The 17,388-nt window shown below is 34.7% G+C and overlaps 1 protein-coding gene across 1 annotated transcript; it reads right to left on the bottom strand.

Moving 5' to 3' along the window:
* Window positions 1-4,763: 4,763 nt before the first annotated feature.
* On the bottom strand, window positions 4,764-17,159 carry LOC115958143 (cellulose synthase-like protein E1). The gene is made up of 8 exons (XM_031076508.1): window positions 16,821-17,159; window positions 10,135-10,453; window positions 8,281-8,421; window positions 7,915-8,046; window positions 7,297-7,509; window positions 6,984-7,208; window positions 6,549-6,896; window positions 4,764-5,400 (listed from the first exon to the last, which is right to left on the bottom strand). The coding sequence occupies exons 1-8, from the start codon at window positions 17,090-17,092 to the stop codon at window positions 4,846-4,848; spliced, it is 2,205 nt and encodes a 734-aa protein (XP_030932368.1). The 5' UTR covers window positions 17,093-17,159; the 3' UTR covers window positions 4,764-4,845.
* Between the last annotated feature and the right edge of the window lie 229 nt (window positions 17,160-17,388).

Here is a 17,388-nt window from a genome sequence, read left to right as displayed (position 1 = left end):
ATTGATTTACAATATGATTCATGTTTTGGCAACTATAAATACAGCTAAGGAATTATAGTTAAGTTTTTCCCTATCCATCATACGCCCGATTTGTACTAACAATATTTTGAAGTAAGTGTAAATGAGGGGCAAAAAAACTGAAGAACTTAACAAAACCAACAAATTTGAGCAAGGAAACATGGAAGATTACCACAAGATCAATACCATCATACACCTGATTTGTACTAATAATATTTTGAAGTAAATAAGTGTAAATGAGGGGCAAAAAAACTAAAGAACTTAACAAAACCAACAAATTTGAGCAAGGAAACATGGAAGATTACCACAAGATCAACACCATCATACACCCGATTTGTACTAATAATATTTTGAAGTAAATAAGTGTAAATGAGGGGCAAAAAAACTGAAGAACTTAACAAAACCAACAAATTTGAGCAAAGAAACATGGAAGATTACCACAAGATCAACACCATCTGGAGTATAATGCCAAGCTCCATTGACCTTAATTACAACAAAAGAAAGATGCTCCGTATCTACTTCATATTGAACATTGTGAGAGGAGCAGTCTTCTCTATCAATCACAAACCTAATGCCAAACACATTTTGCAGGCTTGACAAGAGTGCCAAGTGCCAACAACACAAACACAACAAATTCCGGCAACCCAATCGTCATCTGTTGATTACAAAGTGAGATTTCCAAGTCATAACAGAGGATAACACTATAGCAAGGGGGAAGGGGGTGGAATAAGACACGAAAAACTTAAAAATTCAAAGAATTTGTGAAATAAAAAAGAATCAAGGCTCATGACACATAAAATTTAATCAACGAATATCTAGTACCCAATGCATAATATAAGTAGTAAATGTTAACTTTAACTCTTTAAGCAAACTTAAGGTGCATCATATAATTTTCTCCAAAATTCACAAACAACCATTTTTATTTTTTGCTGATAAGTAATAGATATTTTATTGATAAAAAATACTTCATGTTCATGATGGTGAACATAAAGTACTTGAAAATCAAATAGAAATTCCACAAACAACCATCTATTACCTTAATATTCAATATATATATATATATATATATAAAAGTAGAGACCTCATGTGGGAGAGCATGAGATTCTGTCAAGTGGTGTACGTATTCTATGCAAGGAGAATTGAAATATTCTCAAGTGTCACATTAGAAATAAGAACAAATTAAATATGGACTTTTTATTTCATTTTGGTTCATTGTTTCAAGACTTTTCAAATTAAAAAATAAATATTTTTTATATCATTTGGTTTAATGTTTCAAGACATATTTGTTTTTGTCTAATTAAATCAATATATATATATATATATATATGTATGTATGTATGTATAACAGAGACGTCATTTGGGAAAGTATGAGATTCCGCCAAGTGACGTATTCTATGCAAAGAAAATTAAAATATTCTTAAGTGTCACATTAGAGATAAGAACAAATTAAATATTTACTTTTTATTTCATTTTGGTTCATTGTTTTAAGACTTTTCTAATTAAAAAATAAATACTTTTTTTTATCATTTGGTTCAATGTTTCAAGACATATTTGTTTTTGTCTAATTATATATATAACAGAGATCTCATGTGAGAAAACATGAGATTCTGCCAAGTGGCATATTCTATGCAAAGAGAATTAAAATATTGTCAAGTATCACATTAGAAATAAGAACAAATTAAATATTGACTTTTTATTTCATTTTGGTTCATTGTTTCAAGACTTTTCTAATTAAAAAATAATAATTTTTGTATCATTTGGTTCAATGTTTCAAGACTTTTCATCTCTCGCACATACACTCAAAATTTTTTGCATTTTAATATATGCACCATTTTCACCTCTTACACTTCTACCCCCACTATATATACCTACCCATAGCCTTTCATGTCATACCATGTCAAATACACACGTACAAAAGATGATGTCATTTACCTTCAATTTTTCGACGGCACCTATCTAGTTCTAACATTGTTGTTTCATCTAATCCTAACCCGTATGAGTTGGCTACAACCAAAGAAGAGGGGCTTGCATTTTATATTGAGTGACAACAACAATTTTGATTTTGATATTAAGGTCGGAAGTTGTAGATTTGTGGGCTTTGTAAATTATGTAGATGTGATTGACTGTGGGTGTTTGAAATATATATTTTGTTTTAGAATTAAGGAGAAAGACAAAGTCACATTTTATATCAATTTTTATTCTATAATATTCCTCCAATTTCTTTTTTCAATTAAATAATTATAATGGATATGTGTGTGCAATTTATAATTGTTACTTTTTATGATGAACTCATTACTAATAAGGGTCTATAACAATTATGCTATAAATATAATACATATACAACATTCTTCTAATCATCTTATATAAAATATTACAACGTTATTCGTGCATCGCATGGGTAACTTACTAGTTGAATATAAGAGCTTAACCAGAAGAACCCACAATTAACAATGAGAAATTATATAATCACAAAATGAACAAAAGAAACAAATTTTTTCATAATAAAACTCAAAACACAAGAATTAGCTCTCATTTCATGCATAGTTAGGTGGCTGAGAACACAAAGGAAATAAGAAGAATCATGAGAAACCTTTAAACTTCAACTCCCCCCCAAAAATTCTATATTTTAGAATTCAGAAAACCCAATAGGACATCAAATTCAAAAAATTAAGTTAAATAGTAGAAATTTTTACCTTTGAATGTGAACAATCTGATAAAACCCAGAAAGGAAAAGGCACAAAAATTCAAAATTTGAACGATCTGATAAGCACTCTGGTAGAGAGTGTTTCAAAGGGGACAAGAGCATGAGCTTAGGTTTGTGGGATTTTTTTGCCCTTTGGCCTATGTTTGCCTTTTGGGCAACATAACAAAAATCCTAGGTTTGTGTGTTTCAAACCTGAAAAATTTTGAACAGGAACTGTTTGAGTTTAGTTTGATGTCTAACGGTTTAAAAAAGCTATGATTGTCTGAACTTGGGATGCATGAATGGCATTGTGGCCCACATGATTGTCTATGTGTTGGACGGTTTTGATTGGCTGTTTTGATTATACCATTACCACTCAATAGCATTTTTTTTTGATATACAAGATATAATTTCTACTCTAGCCTAATCTAAGTATATATGTGTATGAAACCCCCTCCTGGAGACTTGAACCTCGACCCTTACCCCCCACACCTCATAAGCACTTATACTTGTGGAGTGACCATCGCATCAAGAATGTGTGGTGGTCCACTCAATAGCACTTGGGTTCACAAGACTCTAGGAATATTTAATAGATTATTTACTAATTATTATGATAATAATATCAATGTTGCTGAGGTTTAAGGTAAGGGTAATGGCATCCTTTCTAGAATTTTAGAGGTGAAATTAGGCTTTACTACTATAATTATACTCATGATTATATTTTGTATCCAAAATTTTTCGAATGTACATTTTGTACCTTGAATTATATTATTTGTTACACTTTGCACCTCAAAGTTAAGTTTTCTGTTAACTTAGATGGAAAAACATGGTTTCATATGAAAATGGTAAATTGCCCTTCTTATCAATCTCTTAAAAAAGAAAAAGAAAAAAACCAAAGGAGAAATTACACTTTACCATCCTAAATTATATTCTTGATTACACTTTTCACCTTAAACTTTAGATTTCTATCCAAGTTAACAATGAACTTGATGTTAGAGTGCAAAGTGTAACAATGATTATAGTTTAGGGTGCAAAATGTGCATTCGAAAAGTTGAGAGTGCAAAATGTAATTTGGAGTATAGTTTAGGGTGGTAAAGTATAATTTCCCCTATTTTATATTTGTGATTCAAACCCATCTCTCCCTCTTCACTATATATGTGTAATTATTCAGTGCTCTTGGTTCACAACAAATGTGTACTCCCTTCTCTAACATATAATAAGCTCCATTATGAATTTAATTAGTAAGATCCATTATTACATAAGAGAAAGAAGTACACATTTATTGTATTCCTAGAGCACTAAATAATTACTCTCTCTCTCTCTCTAAGAGAGAGAATGAGTAATAGTGACAATTATACTATTACCACAAGACTTGGTTACCAATCCTTGCTCCAAGCATATTAGGGCTTCATAAATTGTACTATTACCACAAGACTATTTCTTGAACTTCAAGTCTTCTGATTCATTAGAATTCAAGTGATAGTGTAATAACAGTGACAATATTTATAATTTGGTATTCACTTTGTTCGTTAATGGATAGTCAACTATAGTCTTTCAGGTTCAGTTTATCCTACTGACATATTCACCAATGGTGTACCAATTTATGCATTCGCCACTTTATACTCTAAATCGATGTCTCCTTTGCCAATCAATTTGTAGGGAGTAATAACTATTAAAAGAAAAAGGGTTTGTAGGGGTAATAACAGAATAAGTTCATGCATAAATCAAGGGGTGGTGTTATGCAACATTGACATGCAAAAATTGTACCTCTATAAAGGTCAGTTTGGATTCACGTCCACATTTGCGTTTGGGTTTTCTTTTTTTTTTAACCAGCGTGTTATGCACTGTTCATTGGTCATGAACAGTGAATTTAGGTCAATGAACAGTGTCAAACAGTAAATTTTTTTTAAAAAAAATTTAATTTTATTGTTTTCAGTTTTTAACAAAATAAACTGTATCCAAACACACACTAAATATCAGGTTTGACTTGTACATATTTTTGAATTATTCGCCACGTGTAAAACTAAAACCATACATGTAAATTTACATCAAATTATCAATATATAAATATGTGCTCTGTTCTAATCAGAACACGACACACTTAGAGCCAAATAGCCCTTATTTCACATATGAAACTGAGAAGATTAGTACAATAATGTAAAACTGATACAAGCCAATAGAGCTAATACAATTGATTTGGCTGCTAAGGAGCTTGGCAGCTTACCCTTGTCCTTCCTCAGGAAAAGGGCTTGGTACAAAGGGAAGTTGATGAGAACCAAATTCCCACAAAGAACAAATTGCAAACTCATTGTCTCGTAAACTCTTATGATTCCTTTACCCATCAATGCTTCTTTCAACATCCCAGCAAAGCATACTAAATTTATCATTGCAAGTGTTGATAATATTGTGATCATTGGAGTGGAAGTTCCAAACTCCATTATTTCTTTCTCATATCTTTGGGACACATCTTGGTCAGCTATCTTGGTTGAGATTACAAATCCTGATTCAGCAAAGCCTAGTAACTTTAAAATGGTGTCCATAAAGGCAAAGAGATAGGAACTTGTTCTCTTGTAAAGCCACATCCTTTGGTTATTCCACCAACCTAGGATTGTACCCCCACACCACAGAAACTCGGCTAAGGCACAAATGTTTTTTGCAGATATCACATATGCAAATGGTATGAACCATGGGCTTGAGATCTGAATTGACAACACAAAACTTTATCACATACATTTAAAAAAATAAAAATAAGAACTATAAATAATCTTCTAATAAACCAAAATATGAAATTTTATTCATCTAAAAATATAAATATGCAGTTTCTATACATTGAGTTTGACCTGGATGATATGTAGCCTGATCCTCAATATTTCACTACAACCATATCATATTTACCTTTTATTTAACTAGACTTTTGATCAAGTGGTTTCTCAAAAAAAAAAAAAAAAAAAAAAAAAAAAAAAAAAAAAAAAAAGAAAAAGATGAAGACTTTTGATCAAGTGTGTTACACGTAATAAATTTGAATGTTATATAAAAAAGAAAAAGGAAAAAGAGGCTAAATTTCAATTTAGCCCCTCTAAGTTGACCTACTTTCAATTCTCTCTCTCTCTCCTTTTTATTCAATTTCACCATTAAGTCCACCAAAATAATGTCATTTTGGAAAGTGAATAATACTAAAACTAATAACTAGATTATGTAGAACTAGACACAATGACTAAATTAAAAAACAAATATGAGTTAATGATTGAAACGAAAATTAAAAATGAGTCAAAGTTTATAATTTGTAATTTATCCAAAGAAGAAAGAAGAAGAATAGATAGAAGGATATAAACAATTTTTTTTTTTCATTTTCTTTTTACTTATAAAAAAGCATAAAAAAAAAATGTAAAGTTTTATGGTTTACTTTGTCATTTATATCTAGAAAAGTGCTATATCCACAATATTTTTACAACAAATTATAGGTTGTTAGTTGTTATTAGTTCAAATTTGAACTTATTACTGAGATTACTTTTTTGCGTCAACAATAACAACCAGTAACAACCTGCTACTTAAAATTTGTTGTGAAAATATTGTGAACATTCATTTCTCTTACATTTATTATTCTTATGTTCACTTGTAAATTATTATTTCCAATATTTATACTTCTATATTGTACTTTTTTTTTTTGGGGGGGGGGGGGGGGGGGGGAGAGGGGGAGGAGAGGGGGGTGTTCCTACATTTATTTTTCAGATAGCAATATTAAGATCAGGGGAAAAGTAGAATTTGTTGCCCACAGTTCCCCCTTATAATGTAAAGCAAATAAAAAAAAGTCAAAACATTGTAACAAATAAGAAGCAAGGAATCACACCTGTGGAAACAAGGAAATTCCTTTAAGGAGATAAAGTGAAGGGATAACAGTGTAATATAGTGTTGCCAAGCAATTAGGAGCCCAAAGACAATAGGCGCAATATCCCATTTGAAGGGCCAAGCTAATCTTTCCCTGTGCATACCATGCAGGACTGTACCTAGAAAACAAAATCTGGAGATTGCCTTCAGACCACCTCTTATGCTGCACAAGTGCATCAGGGAGTGTAGTTGCAGCTATTCCTAAGAAAGCCTTTCTTGATGGATTAAAGAAGACTGATTTCCACCCCCGACATTGGATTGATAATCCGGTTATCACATCTTCTACTGGACATCCATATAGCAAGCCCATCTGCAATCAAACATCAATATATGTAAAGTAAGAATGTGTTTCTGTTTGTTGTGTGTGTGTGTGTGTATGTTTGACAGAGAGAGTGACCTCTTTTCCCCATTGAGTGTTTTTATCATAGGTAGAGCTTGTAAGACCCTTAAATTTTTTTTCTAATTCATGAACACTGTCTTTTCTCCTTATGTCATTCAAACTACTCCAGTCAGTCTTATATTCCTTACTGAACTTCCTCCCACATAGAGTGTCTCTTCTGTGAAAGCATCCAGTTCCAACATATAAAGGGCCTCCACAACCATCTAAACCATGGAATTCCACCTTTATCACCAAGCATTAGAATTTAGCCAGATTAGCAATTTAATCAATATGATCTAAAAATTCTTTGATTCCACAAGTATTTACCCACCTCGTTTATTACTCTTATTGCAGCATCATATATTTCATTCCTAGTAACATTCTTAAAATTCTGGGGAAACTGAACAAAAGCAATCTCATGGCCCTTCTCTTCATCCATGAAAAAGCATAATGCATCTCGTATAGAATGTGAATTGTTTGAGTACATATCACAGTCCACATTAAGAATGATTGGTCCATTGCTAATCTCTGATGACACTCTTATCTGCACAGTGAAACATTAGACGAAAAAAAATCAGTGATACTTGAAAGTTCACCACAATTTAGGTTGATGACTGGATATTCAAGAGAAAGATAACATGCCTTCAAGTTTAGTGCCAAACTTGGGAGTACTTTCACTGAAAGAAAATATTAAAGATTACAGAATTGAAAACGTTGTCAGCATAACTGTTATATTTGCCTGCCCATTGTGCTATCATTATTATCATTATGCTTGTTTTAGTAGTCTTATTAGTCATAGGATTAGCAGTACTATTCCTAGTAGGTCTGGAATTCTGTGCCTATATTTTATGTAACTAAATTGTATGGTTATATAACTAACTTATTTCACTGAGAAAATAACTATACTTTCATACAATGCGTGTCATTTGTCTGCAAGAATGCACATTACCAATGCATTCATTGCTCCAGCTTTGAAGTTGTGGTGATGTTGGGGTCTCTTCTCGCGAGCCAAATAAACCAGAGTTGGCAACACAAACCCATCTTTATCTTTGGCATTGGGGTCTCTCCCATCAGTTAATATCTGAAAAAAAAAGGTTCAAAATTTAAACAGTACTTAAAGCAAAATGATTTGCTTGAAAGTGCTTATAAAATTCATAGGTGTATAGCGTACTTGATTTTCATGTTCTATGAAAAAAGATAGAATTTTGGTTTGGCAAATCTAGAAAACTAAATGTGTTCAAATTTTATATGCTGACCAAAGAAAAATAATATTACACATTGGTCTTTTAGAATTAATGTGATAGTAATAACATACTTGAAGAATTGTGTCATGGTCTCGTTGAGAAGAATATGAATCCCATTGAGAAAATCCTGTGTGTTTTGAGCGTAATTCTTCTGGGATTCGAGCTAGCTTGGCTGCATTTTTTATTCGATTCTCCATTTCGTCATATAATTTCTACAACATGAACATGGATATAGCAGTGACTATTAATTTCAATTAACAATGTGTCAACAGTTAAAAGACAAGTAAAATCTTGATGGTTAAAATTCTTTATAATTGATTTGAAAGGAAGTAATTAAAAAGATAGATTTAAAATTCAGAAATAGTTTAAATGGTTTAAATAAAGTATGAAACGTGTGTGTGTATATATATATGAGACAATTTTAATCAATGGTGTCCATTCTTGATGATAGTTCTTTATTATCAGACCAAGATATTGATTAGTTTTTAATGTAGACGAGGATTGAACTCTAGATCTCTTATTCGATATATATTCTATTAATGACATGATATTCATGGATATATTAAAATTGATAATATGGGGATTTTTTTTTTTTTTTTTTTTTTTTGAGAAACCTTTAAACTACAGAAATTTATACTAATATTTCTTCTTTAAATTCCTTGATTTTAAATCCTCACATCCAAATACTATCTCCTAAACAAATGAAAAATGATAAATAATAAATCATTTTCTATTTCAAGAGATGTAATATAAATATAGGCCATTAATTATTTCATGCTCCTTATTATACATTGTCCATACACATAATTCAATTACGTTTTAATAAAATATGGATATCTAAAAAATAGCAGACATCACTCGTGAAATTATGGACTCTCAACCAGGGTAAGAGAACAATTACAGATAAATATATACTTGAGAGTGTGTGGGCTGTGTTAAAACTTAAAAGTCTCTTAAAGAGCTTTAGGGCCCAAAAGAGTTCTAGTAGGAATTTGAACTGTTTGGTACCGAACACCTCTCTACACCTAGACCTTTGATTGATCTAATTGGATTCAGATATAAAAATAAGTACTTGTAAAATAATAAGTCAATAACACACTTTTATAATATTATCTATTGTTATTTATTACATTTAAAAGCTTTAAATCAGTTTGGTTACCATATATTTAGCGTAAAAGCATTAAAACATCTAATTATAGTTTTGTCGAACACTAACAACTTTTTAATAAAAACTTTTTATCACTAAAAATTTTATTAAAATTTTAAACTTCAAAATTTTATTTTAGGGATTTACAGTTCAAGCTTAAAACTATACTTTCTAATTAAACCGCGCTTGATGAGTTTCCTCGCAATGCCTTTTGGATGCATGGCTCCATTGCTATGATAGTAATAATACTTACCGTTACAATAATATTTTAACAGCATGCATATATAGTTGTCAACACGATCATTATCCCAAAAAACAAAAAAAGAAAAAAAGTGTGAATCAAATCTTTGCCCTTGATCAACTTGTTCACAATGCGTCATGGATGACTCCATTGCTATATATTAGTATAATAAAAATAGTTGGACTACACTATTATTGTAGGAAGCATCAAAATTGTGACTATTATAATATTGTGACAGGTTTTTGTGATGTGAGCTCAATAAATTTGGAAGATGTGTCATAAATAGGAAATCTCAAATTCTTTTTTTTTTTTTTTTTTTTTTTGAGAAGAGAAAATCTCAAATTCTAATTATCAGACTATTGATTTATAGGATTTGCAAAAAGTTTCGTAGGTAGGAATTAGAGTATTTTAACCAGACGCTTGGATACTACTTCTTAATTAATATATATATATATATATCCTTGCATCTGAACCACCGCCCTTCATTTTAAAACCCAAAAAAAAAAAAAAAAAATCATTTGCTACAATCTAATTTACCTTTATAAACACCAACTCTTTGGACTGATTAGCATCAAGTGGGTCATCACTTGAGTTGAAATATTCAGCTGGTGACCTTGGCTCCACCTTGAATTTCTTGCAATATGGTAGCCAATACTTAGCAAAGTGAGAGGCTTCTAAGAGAGCATAGAAGGTAAGATCTGATCCACCATCATCTGAAAGATACACACTTAGCTTCTCTGGTGGATAGTCATATGCCATTACTGATAGAACAGTATTGATCACCATCACTGGTGGCTCGATCACTGGATCCGCAGTGCACACATATATGTCCACCTTGGGCAACTCTTTTTCATGCCTGTTGTGCAAAACATTCATAATTATAATAAAGTGAGATAAATTTTACGCAGATTGTTATGACATGAACAATTTTGATTGTTATGAAATGGACAATTTTGTGATCAACAAGTTTAGTGACACAATTTTTATAAAAAATGTTCATTATTGATTAGATTGAAATATTGTGATTGACTTGTAATAAAAATGATGTTCATGGTGGTGGGACTGTGCGAAAGTAATGTAACATCATTCAATAATAAAAGATCAATAAATTTGGTCCAAGTTTGGTTTGCAATTTACTTGATAAAATAAAATAAATCTCAAAGACATTGGATTTACTACAATATAAAATATAGAAATGAACTTTGGGATAAGGCTTATAGAGAAAACACTTGGCTAGAATTGTCGGGGGCTTGAGAACCGCCGAACAGTCCGTGCATTAGAGAAGGTAGTGACTTCACAAGATCCCAATTTAATTTTTCTTATGGAAACTAAGTTGTTTGTATTTGAGATGGTTGGTATACAGGAAACTCTTGATAGACCTGAGAGATTGGTGGTGCCCAGCAAAGGAAGAAGTGGGGGGTTAGCACTCCTTTGGAAGAGGGAAATCCAGGTGGAGATTCAAACTTACTCCGAGCACTACATTGATGCCATTATTGTGCCAGAGGGTGATTCCCCAAGGTGGAGGCTCACAGGCTTCTACAGAAACCCGGAAACAAACAAGAGAGAGGAGTCATGGTCCCTCCTCACTAGGCTGGCAAGGGGCAACACATTACCTTGGGTTTGCATCGGTGACTTCAACAAGTTGATGCATGGTGGTGAAAAAGAAGGTGGCAACACTCGGCCAGCTAGGCAAATGGCTTGCTTTGTTAATGCCGTGAATGAGAGTCAACTAAGAGACTTGGGCTATGTGGGGTAGAATTTTACATGGTGCCGCAAGTTTGGGGACAGGGGTTGGATTAGGGAGAGGCTAGACAGGGCACTAGTATCAATGGGGTGGGCACAGTGCTTTCCCACACACCAACTGTATCACCTAGCAAACTTAGCATTGGACCATTGCATCCTGCTTCTCAAAGACCCCCCCCCCCCCCCCCAGAGAGCACACCACGACAAAGGAAGAAACTTTTCAGGTTCGAATCAATGTGGCTCCAAGAAGAATCCTACACTCATGTGGTGAAGGAAGCGTGGGTAAGAGGCATGGCAAGAGCTTTTGATTCCCCTTATGTAAGTTGTCTTGAGGAATGCCGCTCTGTACTGGCATCATGGAACACCTCAACATTCGGGCATGTCGGAAATAAAATTGCCAAACTCCAAAAATCTCTCCAAGATCTTGAATGTCAGGAAGGGACTCCCCACTTAATGGCAGATATTGAAAACACGAGAAGGGAACTGAACAGGATGTTGGACATGGAAGAAGCAATGTGGCATTAGAGAACACACATAGCTTGGCTTAAACAAGGCAACAGAAACACTTCCTTTTTCCACACTAAGGCATCAAGCAGGTACTAACACAACATACTTTTGGTAATTACAGATAAGTATGGAGTGTGGCAAGAGGATGTGAAGGATATTGAGAATGTTTTCCTAGAATATTATGAATCATTGTTTACATCATCTAACCCAATAGTGAGTGTGGAACTGCTTGATGCCATTCACCCGAAGGTGTCAGCCCATATGAATTCCATCCTAACTAGGGAGTTTAGAGTAGAGGAGGTGGATAGGGCCTTGAAGCAGATGTCCACCACTGCATTGGGGCCAGACGAGATGCCCCCCCTCTTCTACCAGCAATTTTGGTCGACAGTCGGTAATGTCATGATTAAAACTGTTTTAGATTTCCTAAATGTTGGTATCAGTCCTCATAAATTTAATGAGACCCACATAGTGTTAATTCCAAAAGTAAAAGATCCAAAGCAAGTGCAGGATTTTCGCCCAATTAGCCTGTGCAATGTAGCATACAAACTCGCCTAAAAAATTCTAGCAAACAGGTTGAAACCTTGGCTCCCAAACTTGGTGTGTGAGAACTAGAGCGCATTTGTGGCAAAAAGGCTGATCATAGATAACATCTTAGTGGCATCAGAAACTATGTTTCACATCAACCAAAAAAGGAAGGGCAAGGTTGGGGAGATAGTGCTAAAGCTAGACATGAGTAAGGCTTACAACTGGGTGGAGTGGAATTGCTTGGAGAAGATCATGATCAAGCTAGGTTTCAGTGGGAGATGGGTGGGTTTGATGATGTAGTGCATTATGACAGTCTCTTATGCAATCCGGATAAACGGACATCCCTATGGCCACATTGTACGTACCCGGGGCCTTTGCCAAGGTGATTCTCTCTCACCCTATCTATTCTTGATTTGTGTGGAGGGTCTATCTGCCTTACTCCACCAAGCAGTCCAAAATAAGAAGTTGAAAGGCATATCGGCTTGCAGAAATGGCCGAAAATATCACACATTTTTTTTGCTGATGACAGTCTGATTTTTAGAAGGACAACAATGGAGGAAGCTTTGAAATCACACGAATACTAAAGGTATATGAGAAATCATTAGGTCAGCAGTTGAATAAGCAAAAGACTTCCCTCTACTTTAGCCATAACACGGATGTGGGGACATAAGAGACAATTAAAACTATGTTTGGTGCTCAGGTAATTAGGCAACATGAAACATATCTGGACCTCTCCTCACTCATTGGGAGATCAAAAACCAATTCTTTTGCTCAATTGAAAGGAAAGGTAGCTAAAAAGTTGTCTGTATGGAAGGAGAAGCTACTCTCAGCCACAGGGAAGGAAGTTCTCATTAAGGCAGTAGCCTAAGCGGTCCCAACATACACCATAAGCTGTTTTAAGCTCCCAAACGCCATTTGTGATGAACTAAGGAGCATTGTTAGCCGGTTTTGGTGGGGTCAGAAAAGAAAAGAGAGGAAGATGGTATGGATGAGATGGGAAAAGCTATGCAAACCAAAGGACAAATGAGGTATGGGGTTCGAAGACCTAAAAAGCTTCAATTTAGCTCTCTTGGCTAAGCAGGGGTGAAGGCTTCAAAATCATCCATCCTTGCTTTTTTCGAGAGTGTTCAAAGCAAAATACTTTCCCACCAGTGATTTTGTAAATGCTGCCATGGGTAAACATCCATCCTATGCTTGGCGCAATATAATGGCAAGCCAGAAGATAGTGGAGAAAGGTATGGTTTGGAGGGTAGGTAATGGTGAGAACATATAGATTTGTTGGGATAGGTGGATCCCAAATCCATCCACATACAAAATCTCCTCCCCACCTTGACTGTTGAGCAGAGAAGCAAAGGTAAAAGATCTCATCAAAGAAGGAGCTGGGGAATGGGACATGGACCTGATTAAGCAAGTTTTCCTTCCCCACGAAGTTGAGACTGTTAGTTTTTTAGACCCCTTAAAACACAATTGAATTAACCTAGGTAATTAGCCAAGTTGTTACTTAGTCCAATTTAACAAATCTAGGTTATCACAATCATAAAGATCATATCATATAAAATAGCGGAAAAATAAATAACACAACGATTTGATAACCCAGGAAAACCAAACCGGTAAAAAACCTGGGGAGGATTTAACCTAACTATCCTCAAGGTAAAAAGCAAATCCACTAGAAGAATCAAAGTTTATACAATAAGACTTACAAGCCCCCACGCTCGACTTCTTATTGCTACCAACCAGTAGAACTTACTGACACGACCACGTGCAAGCTCCGAATCCTCGAGCTCCTTCTTTCTTTGGCCTTTGCAAAACACAAACACCCCCGTTTGTGACTTTGAGATCCCACTCAAAGGTTTAGCAACACAAACTCTCCTGTTTGTGACTCCAAGACCACCCTTGAAGGTTTAGATCATCATCACCTTTGATGACAAGAGAAGGCTGCAACTTCTACAATACCGGATCTTGAGATTCTTCAAGGAATAGCACCGGTAGAAGACATAAGAGAGCTTTCTAGGAACAAAACCCTAAATACAAACGAGGCACTCTCTTTTCTCTCTGAAAAGCCACACAAAAACGTGCTTAGGGTTTCCTTTATATACTGGGAGAAGTAGATTAGAAACCCTAATCCTAAATGGGCTTGAACTGCTGTTTGGGCTTAATTAAAATTTTGCAGATACGACTTTCGATCGGTCGAGCCTGTCTTTCGATCGATCGAACCAGACAGATTATGAAATCTTCTTCCTGCAACTTGTATGTTCTTGAATCTTGACTTGAATCACCTTGAGCATTGTCTAATAAAACCTATAGACTCTAAGATCTATATCTAGACAAGTTTGTGTTCACGATTTGCCAATTGTTCTAAACATATAAAACCTAACAGAGACCATTATAAGTATACCCCTAAGCTTAAGTTTGCCCCTAGATAAGAGAAAATGGGATGGCACAAGCAATGGCAAGTTTACGGTCAGCAGCGCCTACATATTAATTATGGAGGATAGTGAAAAGGGTGTCCTGGGGGAAAACTCTAACCAAGCAATGATGAAGCTACTGTGGAAAAGAATTTAGGGCATGAGGATGCCAAACAAAGTTCGAAATTTCACATGGAGGGCTTGCAAAGATATCCTGGCCACCAAGATGAACTTGAGGAAGTGACACATCACAAGCAATGATCTGTGTATGAGCTGTAATAAGGCAACGGAGACTAGTGGCCATATGTTTTGGTTCTGTGAAAAGGCTAAGGAAGTTTGGAATGGCAGCAAAATGGTATTTCCTTTCATAATAGCTGAAAATTGGGAGTTCATTGATATAGTCTGGAATGTCATAAGGTATGCCCCAAAAGAATTTGGAATGCTGGAAAGACTGTAATGATATGCTGGGAAATCTGGAAAAACAGGAATGTTGTGAGGCACGGAGGGGCAGGCAAAAAGGGGTACCAGGTCCTGAAGATGGCACTCAATCAAGTGGAGGAATATTGGGCTGCTCAATGATGAGGTCCTTCCACAAAGAGATAAGGAAGAAATCTACTAGATAGTGCCGAGGGAAGGGAGATATAAAGCTAATGTCGACGGTGCAACCTTCACCGAGAAACAAGCGTTGGGCATGGGCCGGGTAATTCGCAACAGTCAGAGACAGGTAATGGCACCCCTGAGCAGGAAAATCCCTGTCCTGTTGTCAGCATTAAGTGCGGAGGCAAAAGCAATAGAATTAGTTGTGGAGTGGACGTTGGAAATGAGATTCAGAGAGGTCACCTTCGAAACAGACTCCCTAAGTTTGCATAATGCTTTGAAAGGAGTGTCAACAACAGCTGCCTTAGTGGAGACAATCACGGACAACATCCTGCGTCAAGCCTAGGCCTATAGATTTTTTGATGTCTCACATGTAAAGAGGCAGGGTAACAAACCTGCCCATATCTTAGCCCAATATGCTAAAAAGATTGGGAACTTAGCTGTTTGGTTGGAGGAAACTCCTAGCCTTATTGAGCACGCGTGTGCTCAGGATGTAGTTTCAAATTCTCAAGTCGAATAGAAGTTTCAAAGTTTTCAAAAAAAAAAAAAAAAAAGTTTCAATCTTTTATCTTGTCTTGAACTTTTTTTCCCATTGCAATATATATATATATATATATATATTTCTCGTTTTGCTCGTAACTTTTACTTCATCTAGGTAAGTGATATGAAAGTATGGCAATGGAGTTCCAAGTATATATAGATGATGAAGAAAACTTTTAGCCTTCATTTGGATTGCGCTGAAATTCAGTTTCAGTGCGTTTGCATCCAATATAGTGGGTCTTGTACACTGTTTACAAGACCCACAAATTGTCTAATTCAACAAATTTTTCTTCAAAATTGGGTTTCACGGTACTATTTACACATTTAGAAATTATTTTACTACAGCATTTTTAATTTTCAGCAATAATCGGTATCTAAACAGAACGGCTTCAAAGTTTTTAGACTCACATATTTTATTTTTGACTTTTTGGTAGTTCTCACAGCAAATTTAGTACCGACAATAAATTGGTTCTATGCATGGTTGTCACTTCTCATGGATAGAATCTTTGAAAAAAAAAAAAAAAGAGTGACGACAAATACATATATAGAGGTGGAATTGTACCTTTTCAATAAAATATCCTCAATCATTTACCAGTAATTGCTTTATCATAACTATTTCATCAAGAAAAGTAGAAAGAAGGTTCTTTTTTTTTTTTTTTTTTTTTGAGGAGCAGATCGAAAGAAAGTTCTTAATGCTTGTACATTGCACTAAAGCACAGTCCATTTAAAGTTGAGCAATAAGACTTTCATGAAATGCATAGGGACATATGAAACAAGTTCATCCTCAACTATTTCATAAAAAAAAAAAGTTCACCCTCAACTAACAAATACATAGAATACTATGCTTTTTAAGTAGAAATATGCATAAATATATTAGGTTAATATCAGAGGGAGGCAAAAACAAACCTCTGAAAGAGCCTGTCCTTGAAGGTGCACCTATAGACTTGGTTCCACCGGTGGGCTTGAGTTAGGACCCAGTAAAGTCCAAACCAGAACTCAGCTCCAAACAAACCAATCCAACCCCATCTCCCATCTTCACCTTTTCTTGGTATATGATTCACTCTATAAATCCAAATCAAGCATATGCCCAAAAACACAGAAATCACAAAGAGCCTATAGAGGACTCTACCCTTAGCTCTCCTTGTTTCAAACAATGGAAGATACCCATCACGTCCCATCTTTGTCTCTGTGTTTCTCTTCAGCTACTGTTCTATTATTGTACTGGTATATTTAAAGCGGTTCAAATTAAAGGAATCTTTTTATTTTATTTTTTTATTTTTTTTTTAGAGAGTTTCAAATATTTATCTGTGATTCTTATGCCTGGTACATGTTCAACAATGATGTCTACCGAAACAATATAATACTGTCCTTCTCAGCAAAAGAAAATATATAATACCGTCCAAATATAGCGGCCCAATTAATCTATAGTGGGATCCAATAGCGACTAGTGAAAGTTGTGGAAATTGAACCTAGT

Source organism: Quercus lobata, chromosome 8 (assembly GCF_001633185.2).
Source record: "Quercus lobata isolate SW786 chromosome 8, ValleyOak3.0 Primary Assembly, whole genome shotgun sequence".
NCBI lineage: Eukaryota > Viridiplantae > Streptophyta > Magnoliopsida > Fagales > Fagaceae > Quercus > Quercus lobata.
This window is presented reverse-complemented; position numbering and strand designations above follow the sequence as displayed.